The sequence below is a fragment of the Mesoplodon bidens genome (genome assembly GCF_964165515.1).
Source record: "Mesoplodon bidens genome assembly, chromosome: 5".
Lineage (NCBI taxonomy): Eukaryota > Metazoa > Chordata > Mammalia > Artiodactyla > Ziphiidae > Mesoplodon > Mesoplodon bidens.
In genome coordinates, this window is record NC_138161.1 from 5,998,463 (window position 1) to 6,013,995 (window position 15,533).

The following is a 15,533-nucleotide window of genomic DNA, read 5'->3' on the forward strand; positions in this document are numbered from 1 at the left end:
GTTACTAGAACAAAAATAAAATGTCTCCAGGTATAATACAAATCTGTTAGTAAAACCCCATCCAGTGAATGACCAGTGCACATGTTTTCTCTCTTACCATCACTGGAATATCTCATGTCTGACAAGTGAAAATGTTGTTGATTTAAGAATGTTTTTATGTGTGTGTGTGTTTCATTTAGCTTTTATACAAGAAATAGGAAAGTCCAAATTTCTATTGATAGATGCAAAACCAATCTTTATTGACAGTTGGTATTTTCTGAACCTCACAACTGACTGCTGAAATTTAATATTAATAAATATCATTTGAATGAAGGAAAAACAATCTATCCCGTGTGTCTTTCCCTCCCTTCCCCACATAATTAGATAATAAGTTGGTGTACAAGCACATGTTGGCCTAGTGTAACACTGAACTGAATTTGTTAATGCATCCCCCTTTTTTATTCCCAGTAAGAATACCCGGACTTCGGACACCTTGAGCAAGCAACAGCAAACCCTGAGGATGCACATTGACATACCCAGGGCTCAGCTTTTGATTGAAGAGAGAGACACAATGGAGACCATTGGTAAGGTGTCCTGTTTGCCGCCTTACACAATGTGGCTGCTACAGCCATGCCCTCTCAGCCCAAACCCTGAGCCATGGGAAATATTAGACATGGGAACATCTTGAATGCTACATGAGAAAAGAAGTTAGAAGGTAGACAACTGTTATTGAGGAGAATAACAAGTACCAGCAAATACGGGGGAAATGGACTTATGTAAACCACAGAGTTCACCTGAGAGAACCCCAACTCTGCCCCAAGTTGAGTCTCTCCTGGAGAGGCTCTTGGTACCACTCCAAAGAACCAACATTTATAATCAAGCAAACTGAGAAGGGCTGTACACTAAGACCCCGTCTTGGAAATCCACTTTATGAGCTCCTCCTCAACTCCAATAAGGCCTTTATTAAAGAAAAATTTTAAATTCTACAAATGTCTTTGCAAAGGACATCTTTCTCCACCCCTTGGCACCCCATAAAAATCCTTCACAGGGCTCTGGAAAAGTCCCAGCTCCCCTGTTTCACGATCGCAAAAGACGCCTGGAGAGCTTCAGTGGCCTGTCCACCCAGAACCCAGGTGTCCTGACTCCTTCCAGCCTCTTTCCACTCGAAGTCCGCAGTCCACACTGCCTGTCTAGATGGTTCTATTTATTCCAGAATCAGAGACTTTGTATTTCCACTGCAGTAATGATCAGAAGAATAGCTAACATTTATTAAGAGTGCTCTAAAGGTCACATACTTTTCTAAGCACTTTATGTGGATTATTTAACTTACGCCTCCCAAACAACATAGGAAAAAGATTCTACTTGGGAACTGGGACGCTGAGAGGTTCTGTAGCTTGCAGGTCACACAGACAGGAGCAAAAACAGGGCAGGTCCCCCACCTGGCCACCTGTTTCACCTTTGGTGACTGGGTATCACCTTCTTCCGTATCAACAGGCTACTTCCCAGAACTCCTCACCTTAGAAGTATGGCTGGACCCCCCAGTACTCATGGAAACAGACTCTGAGGCAGGTTTCCTAGGCTGCCACTTTTTGAACTTCACTCTGTGTCTGTTCTGGAAGATGTTTTCTGGCACTTGGTCCCAGGACAACCCTTTCCTGTGGTTTGGCTAAAACCACCCAACTCCTGGCATGTACCCTCCATACCTCCTGCCAATTAGGCAGTGATGAGTGGCCAGATTGTCAGGACACCTCCATTGCCCCTTGTCCCTGCCCTGCTTTTATGGTCTTTTAATAGAACAGTGGGGATGTCTGACCTAATGGCTCCTAAATTCTAAGACCTGGGCTGCCCGTGCGGGATTCAAGTTTGGTTCAGGCATAACAGCACTTAGCACACCTTGGTCACGTCCAATGTGAGCTTCGATCATCCAACTTCAGTTAAATACTACCATGTTGTATGAGGGCTCACTACGCATCCTGAAATACACAAGATTCAATTAGCTGGCTCACATCAGGGCAAAGCACCATGTTTTGTTTCTCATTACCTTTTCTGTAGTGTATCTGGAATCTCTTTTATGGAACCCAGTGAATTGGGCACTAAAACTAAGATTTCCTTTGAAACATCAGTTCCAAAATCAAATTGTAATTCCTATGACTTTATAATACAGTTACGACATTTGCTAAATGTTCTCACCAGACTTGTTAATAACTCTACTTACAGCTGTTGAAACAGGTCTCCAGGCGGATCCTGGGAGTGGTGTATTACTTCCCAGTAGCTAGTCACTGCTGACCAAACACCAGAGGAAGGTCTGCCCGTCGTTTCCATACATAATAACGACCCTTAGCCAGAGATGTAGCACATTCGTTGCAGGAACATTCATCATCAAGTGTCATTTACCTCCCGGTGGTGGCTGACATTTGGTCAATGGCATCTTCTAATTATTGGGGAAGTAGAGACATGATGCTTTAAAATGCTCTGGGCTCTGCCTACAAGAATCCAATATGGGAGAGCCATTAATTTCTAGCCAGAATGGATGGTCAACCTCACAAACTGACAGGCACCCGAAATGTCCCATTAAAACTGGAAACCCAGCCCCACAGATACTCTGGTGTGTTCTTAGCGGGGCTACATGATAGAAACCGCCACACATTTTTATGGATGTATGTCAGGCCTCTGATACCAGGTCCAATTATAAGAACCCACTTCCGTGGAAAGTCCACCTTATTCGAGGGTGGAGGGTCAGATGTAGGGCGGGACCCCCAAGCCGAGCCTAGGCTCCCACGGTGGCACCGATCTGGGCTGTACCACACACTGGGTGCCAGCAGACCTCCTGGCAGTCCTTCCTCTTTTTCTCTGCCCAGAAATTTTATTCTGACTTCAAGAGGTTTTCCTTTCCTGCCAGAGCCTGAGTAATTGGCTTTTGTAAGGTTCGTTCTGTTCAGAGCCTTTTTTGGGCACAGCAGTCTAGCTGTGTTGTTTATGACTTTCGCATTACCGTTCAGTGTCAAGCCCGCTGCAGTGTGGTCCCAGCTGACTGATAAACTCATATGAACATCACCCCAGCCTGCAGTGCTTGAAAATGTATGAAAAACTCCATATACGCTAATGAAAGTTTCCCTTGGAGTCAAGAAGCTCTTAGGAAAGCGTGTAAAGTATCACCACAAAGTAATGAAAATCTGAGACAGCCAAATAATGACACACAGCCCGACCAACTGCTCCTTCCCCAAAGGCTTAAAATGCTCTGCATTCATCTGCACCCAGGCTTCCCTAACCTTCAAGTGCCCTATGCCAATAGGACCTGGGAAGTCTGACAAGTGAGTCATTTTGAGAAGTCAGTTACTGAATGCCCTAGAGTCACTGAAGCTCAGGAGAGTTGGGAAGAAAAGGCATATCCCTCAGAACAGTTAAAATCAAGGAATCAATACACTCTGAAGACTGGCACTTCCCTTCTGCTCCCCCCGTGCCCCATCTTGAACATTTGCCATCTTCCATATGAGAGGTGACCCCGGGATAGATGACCGCAGGGCAGTTTTTCTTGTACCTCACACAGAGCTTATTTGAAATGGCAGCCTCAACCCTGGGCGATGCTGACATGGCTGGTGGTGTCTCGGGTGAGCTTTTAACAAACACATAAAACCCAAACTCTATTAAATGGACCCAACAGTCCTCCCCAGATCAATGTGTGCTTAATGAGAAGAAACCAAGCCCCAGGAGAGAGGGGAGACCCTTCTCCACTGTCGTTCTCTTTAAGTCATGCTCCTAAGTCAACCCCTAAGGATAATCTATTTTTTTCATTCTGGAGTAATTCTAATACAGTGGTTGAATATTTTGGGTTTCTTTTTTTTTTTTTTTTTTTTTTGCTGGATGAGATGAGGTTCTTGTTAATGTTGCCATTAGCAATAATGCAAGTACCGAGGAGAAAGGCGGCCAGGGAGTCACTGAGCAGGGGATAACTGTCCCTGGCTTCCTGTATCCTGCTGTTCTGCAGACGATCGCTCCACGGTCCTGTTGACAGATGCTGACTTCGGAGAGGCAGCGAAACAAAAGTCCCTGACGGTGACACACACGGTCCATTACCAGTCAGTGTCGCAGGCCACCGGGCCCTTGGTGGATGTTTCGGATGCTCGGCCGGGAACGAGTGAGTGGTCACACATCACTTAAACTCTGTGGGTGTTATCAGTGCTGGGAATGCATTCATGCTCCATGGCTGTGCAATAAAATGTGGGGTTTCTCAGCTCTGTGCCTAAGAAGCAAGTAGGTATGATGACATCTTTGATTGGGACATTGACTTTGTATTGTTTGACCTGAGCCATTATTAAAATCGTATTGGTTGAAGCCAGTAACTCTTGGTATTGGTTTACTAAGAAAGTGTTAGAGATTTCAGGTCCAGGTATTTATTTTTTTTATTTAGACAACACAGGAAAAGAAGTTAGTTAACCTTAGTATCTCCTCTGTTCCAGGATTGGGATAGAAAGGTGATATCAGTCTGTTATCTTTGCAACAGCCCTTTCAGGTACCTACTTATACAGTAGATATTAGAGCTCCCATTTTACTGATGAGGAAACAATCTCAGAGAAGTTAGGGAAACAGCCCAAAGTTGTACGCATACTATGTAGTGAAACCAAGATTCAGCTGTCTGTCCGTCTGTCCTCCGAGCTTATGCTTTTCTGCTGAAACTCACTATTTGAGAATATAGTTCTCCTTAATCTGGGGATTATGTTTGGTTTAGTTATTAAGATTTGGATCCATATTATATGGAAATTAATTACAGTGATGAAATTAAATACCCTAATATGTATCTAGAGCTTATTAATTAGATACTCTTATTCCTTCATAATTTAAATTGTTCCTAAATCTCTTTAAAGACTGAGAAATTGATGTCCCGATTATTATCTTTTTGGAAGTTTTGATGCTAGCTGTTAAATCATTCATCACTCTCTTTGAAAAAATTTTTACATTCTTCGAGTAGAGTGCTATAATTAGAAAAATAAATATAATGCTTGTAGCTGTTCTTTATAATGTCTGCCTTGGAAGGCATTTGTGAAATGCACTGAGCTTCCTGAAGCAAACTGGTTGGTTCCTAAGTAGCATCGTACTATGCAGGAAAACGGTGCTAGCGGTTACTGAAATTCATTTGCAAAGTCGTTTTCAAGAACATTCTGAAGGAGTCTTTTATTCCTCTCCTCCGTGTAACCTCATGTCCTTCCTTCTCTGATGCCATTAGCACATTCTGAAGACACGAACGGGACACGAGTGAGGACTAGCTTTGCGAAGGAGTGCACAGGACTAAGACCTTTGCTCTTAGAAAGTGCTCCCAGGTCCTTGACATTCTCTCCAGCTATGGGCTTTTCCATCATGATCTGCCTGGGCCTGCTCCTGGCTACTTCAAGAAACTGCACTGATGGCTTTCTGAGCCACTTATGGCTATTAAACCCGGGAAAGATTACAGACCTAGGGGACTTCTATCAGTGGATCCTTGACCTCAGCAGGCCTTTGTCCCCATCAGAGTGGAAGTTAATGGGGACCTTAGCAGCAGGATAGGAAAGAGGCAGAGGAAACAGGACAGACGCCCCAGGGAGTGGCTCCCCATCTTCTGTGTGCATCAGAATTACCCAGGGTGCCTGTTTAAAATACTCATTCCAGGCTTCCACCCCCAGGGATTCAGATCCACTTGGTGTATGGCGGGGCCTGGAAATCTGTATTATAACAGCCATCTAGGGTGATTCTGTTGCTGGTTACCTGGACCCCTCATTGAGAAACACTTCCCCAAGTGTTAGGTGTGTGTCACGTAGAGCCCGGGAAGAGGTGTCCACAGCAGCGCAGCCGTGCAGGACCCCTCAAACCTGCTGGGCTCACCGCAGAGCAAGTGAAAAGAATCTGCATTTCCAGCTCCCTGCCAATGCTCAGCTGGCAGAGAGATGCACAAAGGCTAGTCGTAAACAGTCAAGGCCGGACAGGAGGCAGTGAAACTAAAGCACGGGGAAGCTTCTAGCTGCCGGGTCAGCCCCAGAACAAGGGAGGGCTGATTTGATGGCTTTCAGAATAATCACAGAGACATGCATCTGTGTCACAAGCAGAAGGTCTAACGAGTGAGAGGTGAGTGTCTCTCACTCACCTCAGGCAGGAGGCTGGCGGAAGGGACGTGTCGGCCTCCCTCTCTCATGGCCTCATGGCTCTAATGGTGTAGGCACGGTTGGGGAGCTTTAAGAATCCCTTCATTCAGATGCAGAAGCATTCATGAATGTGTTACTTCACATATGGCCAGTGCCCAGGGTTGGGATACCTCGAAAGGTGCAAAAAGGCATTCACTTCATCTGAGTGGAGGAAGTCAAACGTGAAACAAGGAGCGAAAGCGTTTTTTGTTTATCAGTAAGTACGAGGGACAAATAGAAGAGAACGATGAGGTGGTGAGTCGGCCGGGGGCATGGGGACCAGGGCAGGGGCTGCTTCAGTGTGAGGCTTGGGGAAGACCTCCACTGAGTCCCAGGCAGGAGTCAGTCGGCCTGCCAGGCAGAAGGAACGGTACGGGAAATTCTCTAAAGCACGTTGGGGACAGAAGTGGGACCTGAATGGTGACAGGGAAGGCGAATAGGATGAGCCAGAGACACAGCCAGCCTGGTTTTGCAGGCCTCACAGGCTAGTGTCACACGTCTGCAGCCCGTTCTGAGGGTGTCGGGATGCTCGCCCAGGGGTTGCCTTATGATCAGATCCCACAGAAACCTCTACAGCTTCTGGAAAGACGCTTCTTTCATTCGTGATGAACTTCATTAAATAGCGTTTACAAACACTTGGAAAATCTACACAAATTCATTCCTCAGTCTCTAGAATTATTCATTTAGCATCTGCAGAACGTTCTCCATTAGTAAAGATTTCGGGATCATTTTTTTTTTTAAATTGGAGAATAGTTGCTTTACAATGCTGTGTTGGTTTCTGCTGTATGATGAAGTGAATCAGCTGTATGTATACATACATCCCCTCCCTCTTAGACCTCCCCCCACCCCCATCCCACCCACTAGCAGAGCATCACAGAGCACCGAGCTGAGCTCCCTGTGCTCTACAGCAGGTTCCCACTAGCTATCTAGTTTACACATGGTAGTGTGTATATGTCAAACCTAATCTCCCAGTTCATGCCACCCTTCCCTTCCCCTACTGTGTCCACATGCCCATTCTCTACATCTACATCTCGATTCCTGCCCTGCAAATAGGTTCATCTGTACCATTTTTCTAGATTCCACATACATGCATTCATATACAATATTTGTTCTTCTTTGTTCTTCTCTTTCTGACTTACTTCACTCCGTATGACAGACTCTAGGTCCATCCACATCTCTACAAGTGACAGAATTTTGTTCCTTTTTATGGCCGAGTAATATTCCATTGTGATCATTTTGTTGTGTTAAATATTTCTCCAGAACCACATTACAAAAGATTAAAGGCATCGTATTTTTTTATTTGGAAGTAGAAACGCTGGGTGTCTCACCCCCCAGCAGATCAGCACAGGAGTCCAAAGCCTTGAGCTTTCTGCAGCCCAGTCCTCTGCTTGCTTCTTGTACCCAGAGCTTGTCACCTGGGCCCAGGTGTTACACCTGCATCCCCTCAGTCACCTGGGGCAGGTTTCTCTCACTGCAGTCTGGCGTATTTGTAGAGATTGGTTTATAGCCTATTTCCTCAACTACCAAAGACATTCTTGTTCTATTCTAATTTTGTTGTTATCCTAGGAAACTTTTATTTTTAAGAAGAACATCTAAAATATGTTGCTTGCACATGAGCACGACTGTTCTGTAGAAGTTATGTTTCTAAACATTGCATTAGTTTGCCAAAGAGTTGCAACAAATTCTTATTACAAGGATGGAAGGAATCGCAAAGATTTGCTGTATCTCTCTTTCAAGATGTGAAAACACCTACCGTGGCTGTGTCCACAGCTCTTTTCATGTCCCCGTCTCTCCCGTGGGTTAGGACACACTTGGAAGCTGGGTCTCTGTTCACGCGGGTCTCCCCAGCTGCTGCCAGAGGGTCCAACTCACAGTAGACCTTCAGTAAATACATTTAGATACTGAGCAACCATATATATACTTATGTCAGAAGTTTTGAAATCAGAGTAATGGGGGTGGAAAAGAAAGGATGCTTAGTATTTGCAGCAGGAGTCGGGCAACCAGTTTCTTCCCTCTCTTTGTTCTCCCTTTCCTGAGACATCTGATCAGCTGTGTGTCTGTATCGCCTCACCCAGTTAGAAGTGTTTCTTTCCACATGTACACAGTCCGCCCCCGGGACACGTTGCAGAAACTTACCAATGAGGTCATCACCTTGGAGAACTTAAACCAACCTTTTTACTTGCAAAATGTGCAAGGGTACAAAGACATGTGAAGTGATCAGTGTTAGATTTGACCCGGGTTTGTTTTGTCATGTTTACCTGGATGTCATCCACCCATCATCATTTATTCATTCCTAAAAAAAGCATTCACCATGCAGGGCTGGACTGGAAAACAAATAGGACACAGCTCCTATCCTTACCAGTTACTCCCAGTGGGCACCTTTCTGCATCACTGGCATTCTCCAGCATCTAGTTTTATGACTTTTCATGGCTTTTTTCCTGTCAAACTCTCAAAAGTGAGTTTCTAGCCTTCATGATCAACCCATCAAATCTCCCATCACCATCTTCATTAAACAGGACACACTGCATCCCATGTCAAGTGTTTGTCACTCAGGAGTCATGGGCTAAGCCCCAGGTTGATTGATGCCTCCCACGTGCCTGTGGTTCTGTAGCTCGTTAATGTCACGCACGTCTCACAATAGCGCTGATGGTGGGCAAGGTCGCCACCCACCAGTCCCAGAGAGGAGAGCAAGCGCACACCAGTGAGGTCACAGCCTGCGAGTAGTAAAGCTGGACCAAAGTAAGAGACGCTCACCCCGAAGCCCCACTCTCAACCCCTCCACACTCCTCTAGGCAGAGATGATGCTTCTGTAAGGACTGCTGGGGACAAAATAGACTTCACATATATATTAAATAAGAAGAGCTTACAACACGGATTGAATCTTTCTTGTTGAGACTTTGAAAAACACGCACACTCTATTACCCGGGATGGTACTCAGCACACTGCTGGAAAATACCTGATGGCAGTGAAGAAAGTCCGGTGTGTGATAACCCTTGATAAATATTTGTTCATTGAATGATAGGAATGTTCAATCTCCCCGTTTCACCCTGTCTATGAGACAACTGGTAAATTCATCGTGCAAAGCCAAGGCCTCAGCATCTGTAAGATATGAAAACCAGTAGCAGGGAATGAAAGCCGATTATATACATGGCATGTTTTATGACCTTATTATCCACCAAATCCTCTCATCCCAAGTTCAGGATAATTAAAATCATTTGATTCAATGAGCAGAAGCTTAATTCAGGTTCAGACCCAATGCTGAAAGGCCAAGAGTTATTTATATCACTTACCCCTAATTCATGTGTTGTTTAGCAAGCATAATGCCTCATCACTAGATTTTATTTATATTAGGATGCTGGGGACCCAAATAAACTACTTTCCATGCAGGGACAGTAAACCCCAACATTTATTTGGTTAATAGATTAACTAGGAAGGTCTACGAAGGAGGCCACTGAGTGGAAACCAAGTAAAATTTTTATTTTAGCTGCTATCTCAGAAACTATCCTACAGAAAAGTTCAATTCAGGTACCAAACAGCTCCAAAAACCTGATTATTAAAAAATGTGTCAACTCCTGAGTATTCTACCTACGAGGACAATTTTGCCTGTAGGATGCTTGCTTAGAACAGAACGAAGTGCAGTTCAAGGAAAGTAATATCATGACCTATATTCCCAATATTATCAGGCCACTGGTAAAGCTGTCCTCATCTAGGAACAAAGGGGGGGGGTGATAATGAACAAAGTTAACTTGAAAAGACTTCTGGCTTGAATAGTGCCACTTGACCATGGACCTCTCCAGATAGGGTCCTCTCAGTGGGAAAAGGAGCTATGGAGGGGGGCAAGGTCTCTGTCCCACCGTTGGTGGGTGGGCTTGACAGGAGGAAACACAGGTGAGGGTTTGGGGAGTTGAGGAAATTGTGTCCCGTAAGTGATACTATCGAACTGACCCCCTCTTCCACAAGCATCCAGGCCAGGAGTAAAACTGATCCACAGCTGTACTTACAGGAAACTTAAGGAAGAATAAAAATAAGAACCCTCAAAACTTATGTAAGGGACTGGGTAATTTTCTGGAAAAGATTCATTAGCATTTAAATAACAAGCTCCACTATTTAAGCTCCACTTATCATGTCGACAGTGCCTGGAAGACATATAGGCTCCTACCCAGGAGAATGCTTTTCTATCTCTTTGAGGATCTCTTTCTTAGCATTTCAGCAGAGAAACCCAATTATCATTTATACCTTGCTGTCCAGAGAGCTTGGCTCTCCAGCATAACTCATTTACATTCTAATCAAGGCCATGAAAAACCTTCCAATAAAGTCTTCCGTGGAATTTTGCAAGTAAAGGCTGAGATGAGGCTGAAAATCAATGCCTCAGAGAATTATGCACCAAGACAGAGCATTTTGATGACCCAGGAATTCTTAATATGTATCGATTGAGCTGCCATCCTTAGGCTTTTCTCTCCAGCATTTTAGAGTGATGGATTAGGTTCAAAGTCCAATAACTAGAAACTGGGCTAAAAGGAAAATCCTCCAATTTAAAAAGAAAGTCATTTCACCACTTTCAAGTGTCAGGTCCCGTGACCCTGCATAGAATCATAAATGAACTAGTGTCATGCAGATACTGCACCAGGACTCCTAGGTGTCAAGGGTGAGGACACGCATGGCCAAGTAATGGGCAATCTTGGACTGACAGGTGGGGTCTTGGGCTCCATTTCTGCCACTTCATAGCTGTGTCACCTCTCCTCCCTGAGCTCCCATTGTGTCAGCCATAAAGTCACCCTGAGCTATGTGTATTCATCCAGGGAAGTCTGTGTGCCGGGGAGCACAGCAGGCTCTGTGGGATGATTGGAGGGTGAGCGCCCTTGCCTCTGTCCTGCAGAGACTTGCAGGTTCAGGAGAACACATAAGTGAGTCTGTATCATCAGGCCACAGGTTGTCCCTCGCAGTTCTGTTCCTTCAAAACCGCTCCATTAGTGATAAGCAGTCAATACAGACTGCTGTGTTTAGAAGTGGCCAGGTCATTTTCGAAATATAACTGCATAAAGTTCCTCTTTGAAAAGCAGAGAATTCAAAACTGGAAAAGGACCTTATGTTGCCTTCAGGCTGGAGCCCCAGAAAAATCATTCCAGGTAACTGAGCCTCTCCCCTTTTCCACGGAATTCTAGAAAAGGGAACATTGCCAACTCCAGTGTGCAATGTTCTGTACTGTTGGAACATGTTTTTTGTTAGCTAAGAGCTGAGCTAAGAACTCAGTCCACCCCCTTGACCTCTTGCCTCTGTTTTCAAATTTAGAGACAATGAAACCCATCTGGCTCCATCCTGTGTGTCCATAAACCTCTATGTTTCTGAAGATGGGAGACCTGTGACATCCAGATATGCAATGACCCTTTGTTCTCCACATTGAATAACCCAAGTCTTGGTCACAGATCAGACAGTTCCATTGAAGAGATGCTACCTTGTGCAAAGGAATAAGAAAGTGTTCAGACATAAGGGGATCTTCCCTCTTCTCTCTGCTCTAAGAACTTGCAACTTAGTTGATGAATAAAAGTCATACTCGAGGCAGTGAGTGAATACAAGACAACAGTCTATACAGGAGAGAGCTGCTTGCTTTCCTGGGGCTGCTATAACAATGTGCCACAAACTGGGTGGCTTAAAAGAACTGAAATTTATTTTCTCACAGGTCCGCTAGCTAGAAGTCCAAAATCAAGCTGTCCTCAGGGCCATGCCCCCTGTGAAGCCTGTCGGGGAGGACCCTTCCTCGCCTCTTCCTAGTGCCTGGTGGTGGCCTCCGGGCTCCTTGGCCCAACTGCAGCCCTCCAGTCTCTGCTTCCATAGCCCCACGGGGCTCTCCCCTCCTTGTCTGTCTCCTCATCTTGTTACGATACCAGTCATGTTGGATCCAGGGCCCACCCTACTCCAGTCTGACCTCACCTGGACTAATTACACCTGTGATGACCCTATTTCCAAATAAGATGAATCTGAGGTTCTGTGATCAGGATGTGGACATATCTTTTCTGCAGGGGACACAATTCAACCTGTAACAACACCTCGAGGTAACACTGTAGAAAGGAAGCCACATTAGAGCGTATTTGGCTGAACTCTCTCCTTTTACAGAAGGTGGTGATTCTCAGGAAGTTTAAGTGATACAAGGGGGGTCATGAAACTATTAAGAGCCAAAAGCAAGACCCACATCCATTTGGAGTCCTGAGTCCAAATCTGATATTCTTCCCCAACAAGGCTTGTTTAAGTGCTTAAGTATCACCTGAATGTTTCAGACCAGAGAGGAGAGGAAACCAGTACTCTGGACAGGGGTAGTCAGGGAGAGCTTCCTGGAGGCGTGAGCCCTGCTGGGTCATAGGGCTGGGTCGGGAGAACCCCACTCAACACCATGATCACGGCTGACCACCCTCCTAGAGACAAACCTTGTTCTGGTTCTTCTCAGATCCCACCACCAGGAGGAACGCGAAGGCTGGGCCCACAACGAGAAACCGGTACGCCAGCCAGTGGACCCTCAACAGACCCCACCCCACAGTTTCAACACACACCCTCACCACTGACTGGAGGCTGCCAACACCCAGGGCTGCGGGCTCCATGGACAAGGAGAGTGACAGTTACAGCGTCAGCCCCTCCCAAGACACAGGTAGGGCCTGCATGCCTCCTTCTCTATCCCGGGACAAGTAGGGCCCATGCCCTTGGCTTCAGGGCCCTACCTGTTCCCTTTCAAGGTCAATTTCAAATTGCTAGACCATTTACCTAACAGGTACCGATACAGCTGTACTGCATTGACCATGTCCAAGATCCAGTGAATTCCGCACAGCAGAGCCAAAGGAGTCTAGTTTGCAGGCATCCTGAATCTCAGACACACTGTTCCCTCTCCTTTTCCTTCCTGCCCTGCCGAGAGAGACATAGAAATTTCTAAATGTTCTCCCTCAAGGTTACAATCATTCTGATTATCCTCTGAGGGCATCTCGCCAACTACTATCTCCAGGATTAAGACATTGCACTTGAAGTTACATGACAAGGTCATAGCACCCTCTGTAGGGAACACGGCAGACCCATTTGACAATTAAACAAGGGTTGATTATAAGGAAAGCCATTCCTACCGTACCATCCACCACCAAGATCTCACTCTGCAGAGAAGACAGAGCCTAAGAATAGCACTGGGTTGCCCACCCCACCAATGTAAAATTTTGAAAAGAAATGATATCTAAACTTAATAGCTGTAGGAAATTTTAATACTCATTTTCTTTTGTTCTGGATGATATACTTCAAAAATAGTCTTCCAAAGGTGGCGTGTCACCATGTACGTTTATTTTTATGGCAGTTATTTCTCTTACAAGAACCTCAGAGTTCCACAGAGGTGACTTCAGAACTTTTGAGTGGGTTTAAAATGCAGACAGTCCTCTACCCAAGATGCTCCTTTTATGGTTCTAGAGGTTTTCTGGTCCCCGTAAAGGGTGGCAAACACCAAGAATGCGTCCCAGGGTCAGAAGTCGTTTGACCTAGTGAGCAATTCCGCACAGTCACATCTTCATCTCTAACCGTCACCCTGTCTTCCTGCCACACAGAGGCCAGAGGAGCTGAGTGCTGAGTTCAGATCATTCCTGCCAGTGAAAGGCTCTCTGTGGTCCAGGGGAACTTGCAAAACAGGGCAGGGAAGGGGCCACTGCAGTTCATTTGCACCGCATTCCCAGCTGTCTTAACTAAAAGCAGAATTTTTTCAAGGGGATGTATTACTGATCTATGGCAGTGTCCCAGGCTGGGGACATCTGACTCCAGAGCTTCTGCTGACACCCCGAGGCCACATGGCTGAGGATCATGAAGGTGGCCTTACAGTGACAGAGGCAGTCCTCAGACAAAGACCGGGCACCCCTGCCGGGCTACCCAGTGACTGGAAGAAATAGACACAAGCCCAGAGTGCCACCCAGTCAGTGCAGACTCACGGTGACACATCATCCATCTTGTTTTCTCTTTTGCACGGCACAGATCGGGCGCGAAGCAGCATGGTCTCCACAGAAAGTGCCTCTTCCACTTATGAAGAACTGGCCAGGGCCTACGAACACGCCAAGATGGAAGAGCAGCTGAGGCACGCCAAGTTCACCATCACAGAGTGCTTCATCTCAGACACATCATCCGAGCAGTTGACGGCAGGGACAAATGAGTACACAGACAGTCTGACCTCCAGCACCCCTTCAGAATCGGGGATCTGCAGGTTCACCGCATCTCCCCCCAAACCTCAGGATGGAGGACGCGTGATGAACATGGCGGTTCCGAAGGCACATCGGCCAGGTGAGGCGAGACACGTGTGGACCAGCGGTCGGGGAAGCTCATCTTCCCAAGTCACACTGGTCTGTTGTAAAAGGCCTTGTTGGTATTTACACTGGGTCTTCTGTTTATTGACTGCTGCATAATGCACCACCCTAAAGCTTGGGAGCTTACAACAACGATGATCATTTGTTTCGTTCTTGAGTCTGAAATTGAGTCAGGGCTTCGTGGGGACACGCATCTCGGTTCTGACCGTGTCGATGGGGAAGCTCAGTTACGGATAGAGGAGCCACGTTCAAAATGGCTCACTCACCTGGAGGGTTGATGCTGGCCGCATCCTCCCTACATAGGTTTCTCCACGAGGTGGCCTGTGCATCCTTATGTCATGGTGACTCAGTTCTAAGAGCCAGTGTCCCAAGAGAGACAGTGGAAATAGCCAGTTTCTTAAGGTTGGGCCTGAAAACTGACCCATCACTTCTGCCATATTCTGTTGTTCAAGCAACCACAGAGCTCTGGGAGCCCAGATTCTAGAAAAGGAGATCACCACCACCTGAGAAGTATTGAAAATATGGGGGTGATGTTTTAAAACTGCCGTGCTGTGGGTTTCAGAAGGAGAGCAGTCTTATCGGGGAGCCAGCCTTTGGCACTTGGCTTCCCTGAGTTACCCAAAGTGACAGTAAATGGCTAGTGTCAGGTCGGCCAGTAGTTTGGTGTCTGCCTTGAACAGTATTCTGGGTGTGTGGATGGGAGCTGCAAACCCGAAGGCCTGCAGGGCCTGGCAGATCATGTAAGTGAAGAGGGTGTGGGGCAGGGTAGAGGGATGGATGGGGATGTGGAGAATTCAAGAGCTGAGTGACTGTCTAGGGGAAAAGGACTCTAGCAGCCTCCTGCCAACTGATTCCCAATGGAAACTGGGGGCCATGTGAGCTAGTTTCTCAAGAGAAGCCAGAAATTTTGGTGTTATACGGCAACTCACACTTTTCAAGTGTTTGCTCAGATACGTGCAAACCATTGTACGGGGCAAATGAAACACATCTTTAGATTGGATCTGAACCACGACAGCCAGTTGTAGTTCTCTTCTGAAGAATCACATTTTCTTTTTCACCCTGAAGTACCTGTCTGTAGACTTGACTTTGTGCACTG

The 15,533-nt window shown here is 46.1% G+C and overlaps 1 protein-coding gene across 2 annotated transcripts in view; it reads left to right on the forward strand.

The window, feature by feature from the left end:
• The window catches only part of DSCAM (DS cell adhesion molecule), a gene marked incomplete at both ends in the record, with an annotated part of 733,770 nt that overhangs the window by 701,521 nt on the left and 16,716 nt on the right, over positions 1-15,533 (forward strand). Inside the window, 4 exons of one of the 2 annotated variants that reach the window (XM_081235410.1) lie at positions 448-563; positions 3,965-4,114; positions 12,568-12,765; positions 14,112-14,430. In XM_081235410.1, the coding sequence (XP_081091536.1) occupies positions 448-563; positions 3,965-4,114; positions 12,568-12,765; positions 14,112-14,430 (783 nt within the window). The remainder of the gene's footprint in view (positions 1-447; positions 564-3,964; positions 4,115-12,567; positions 12,766-14,111; positions 14,431-15,533) is intronic. The other variant, XM_081235409.1, reaches the window with a different exon arrangement.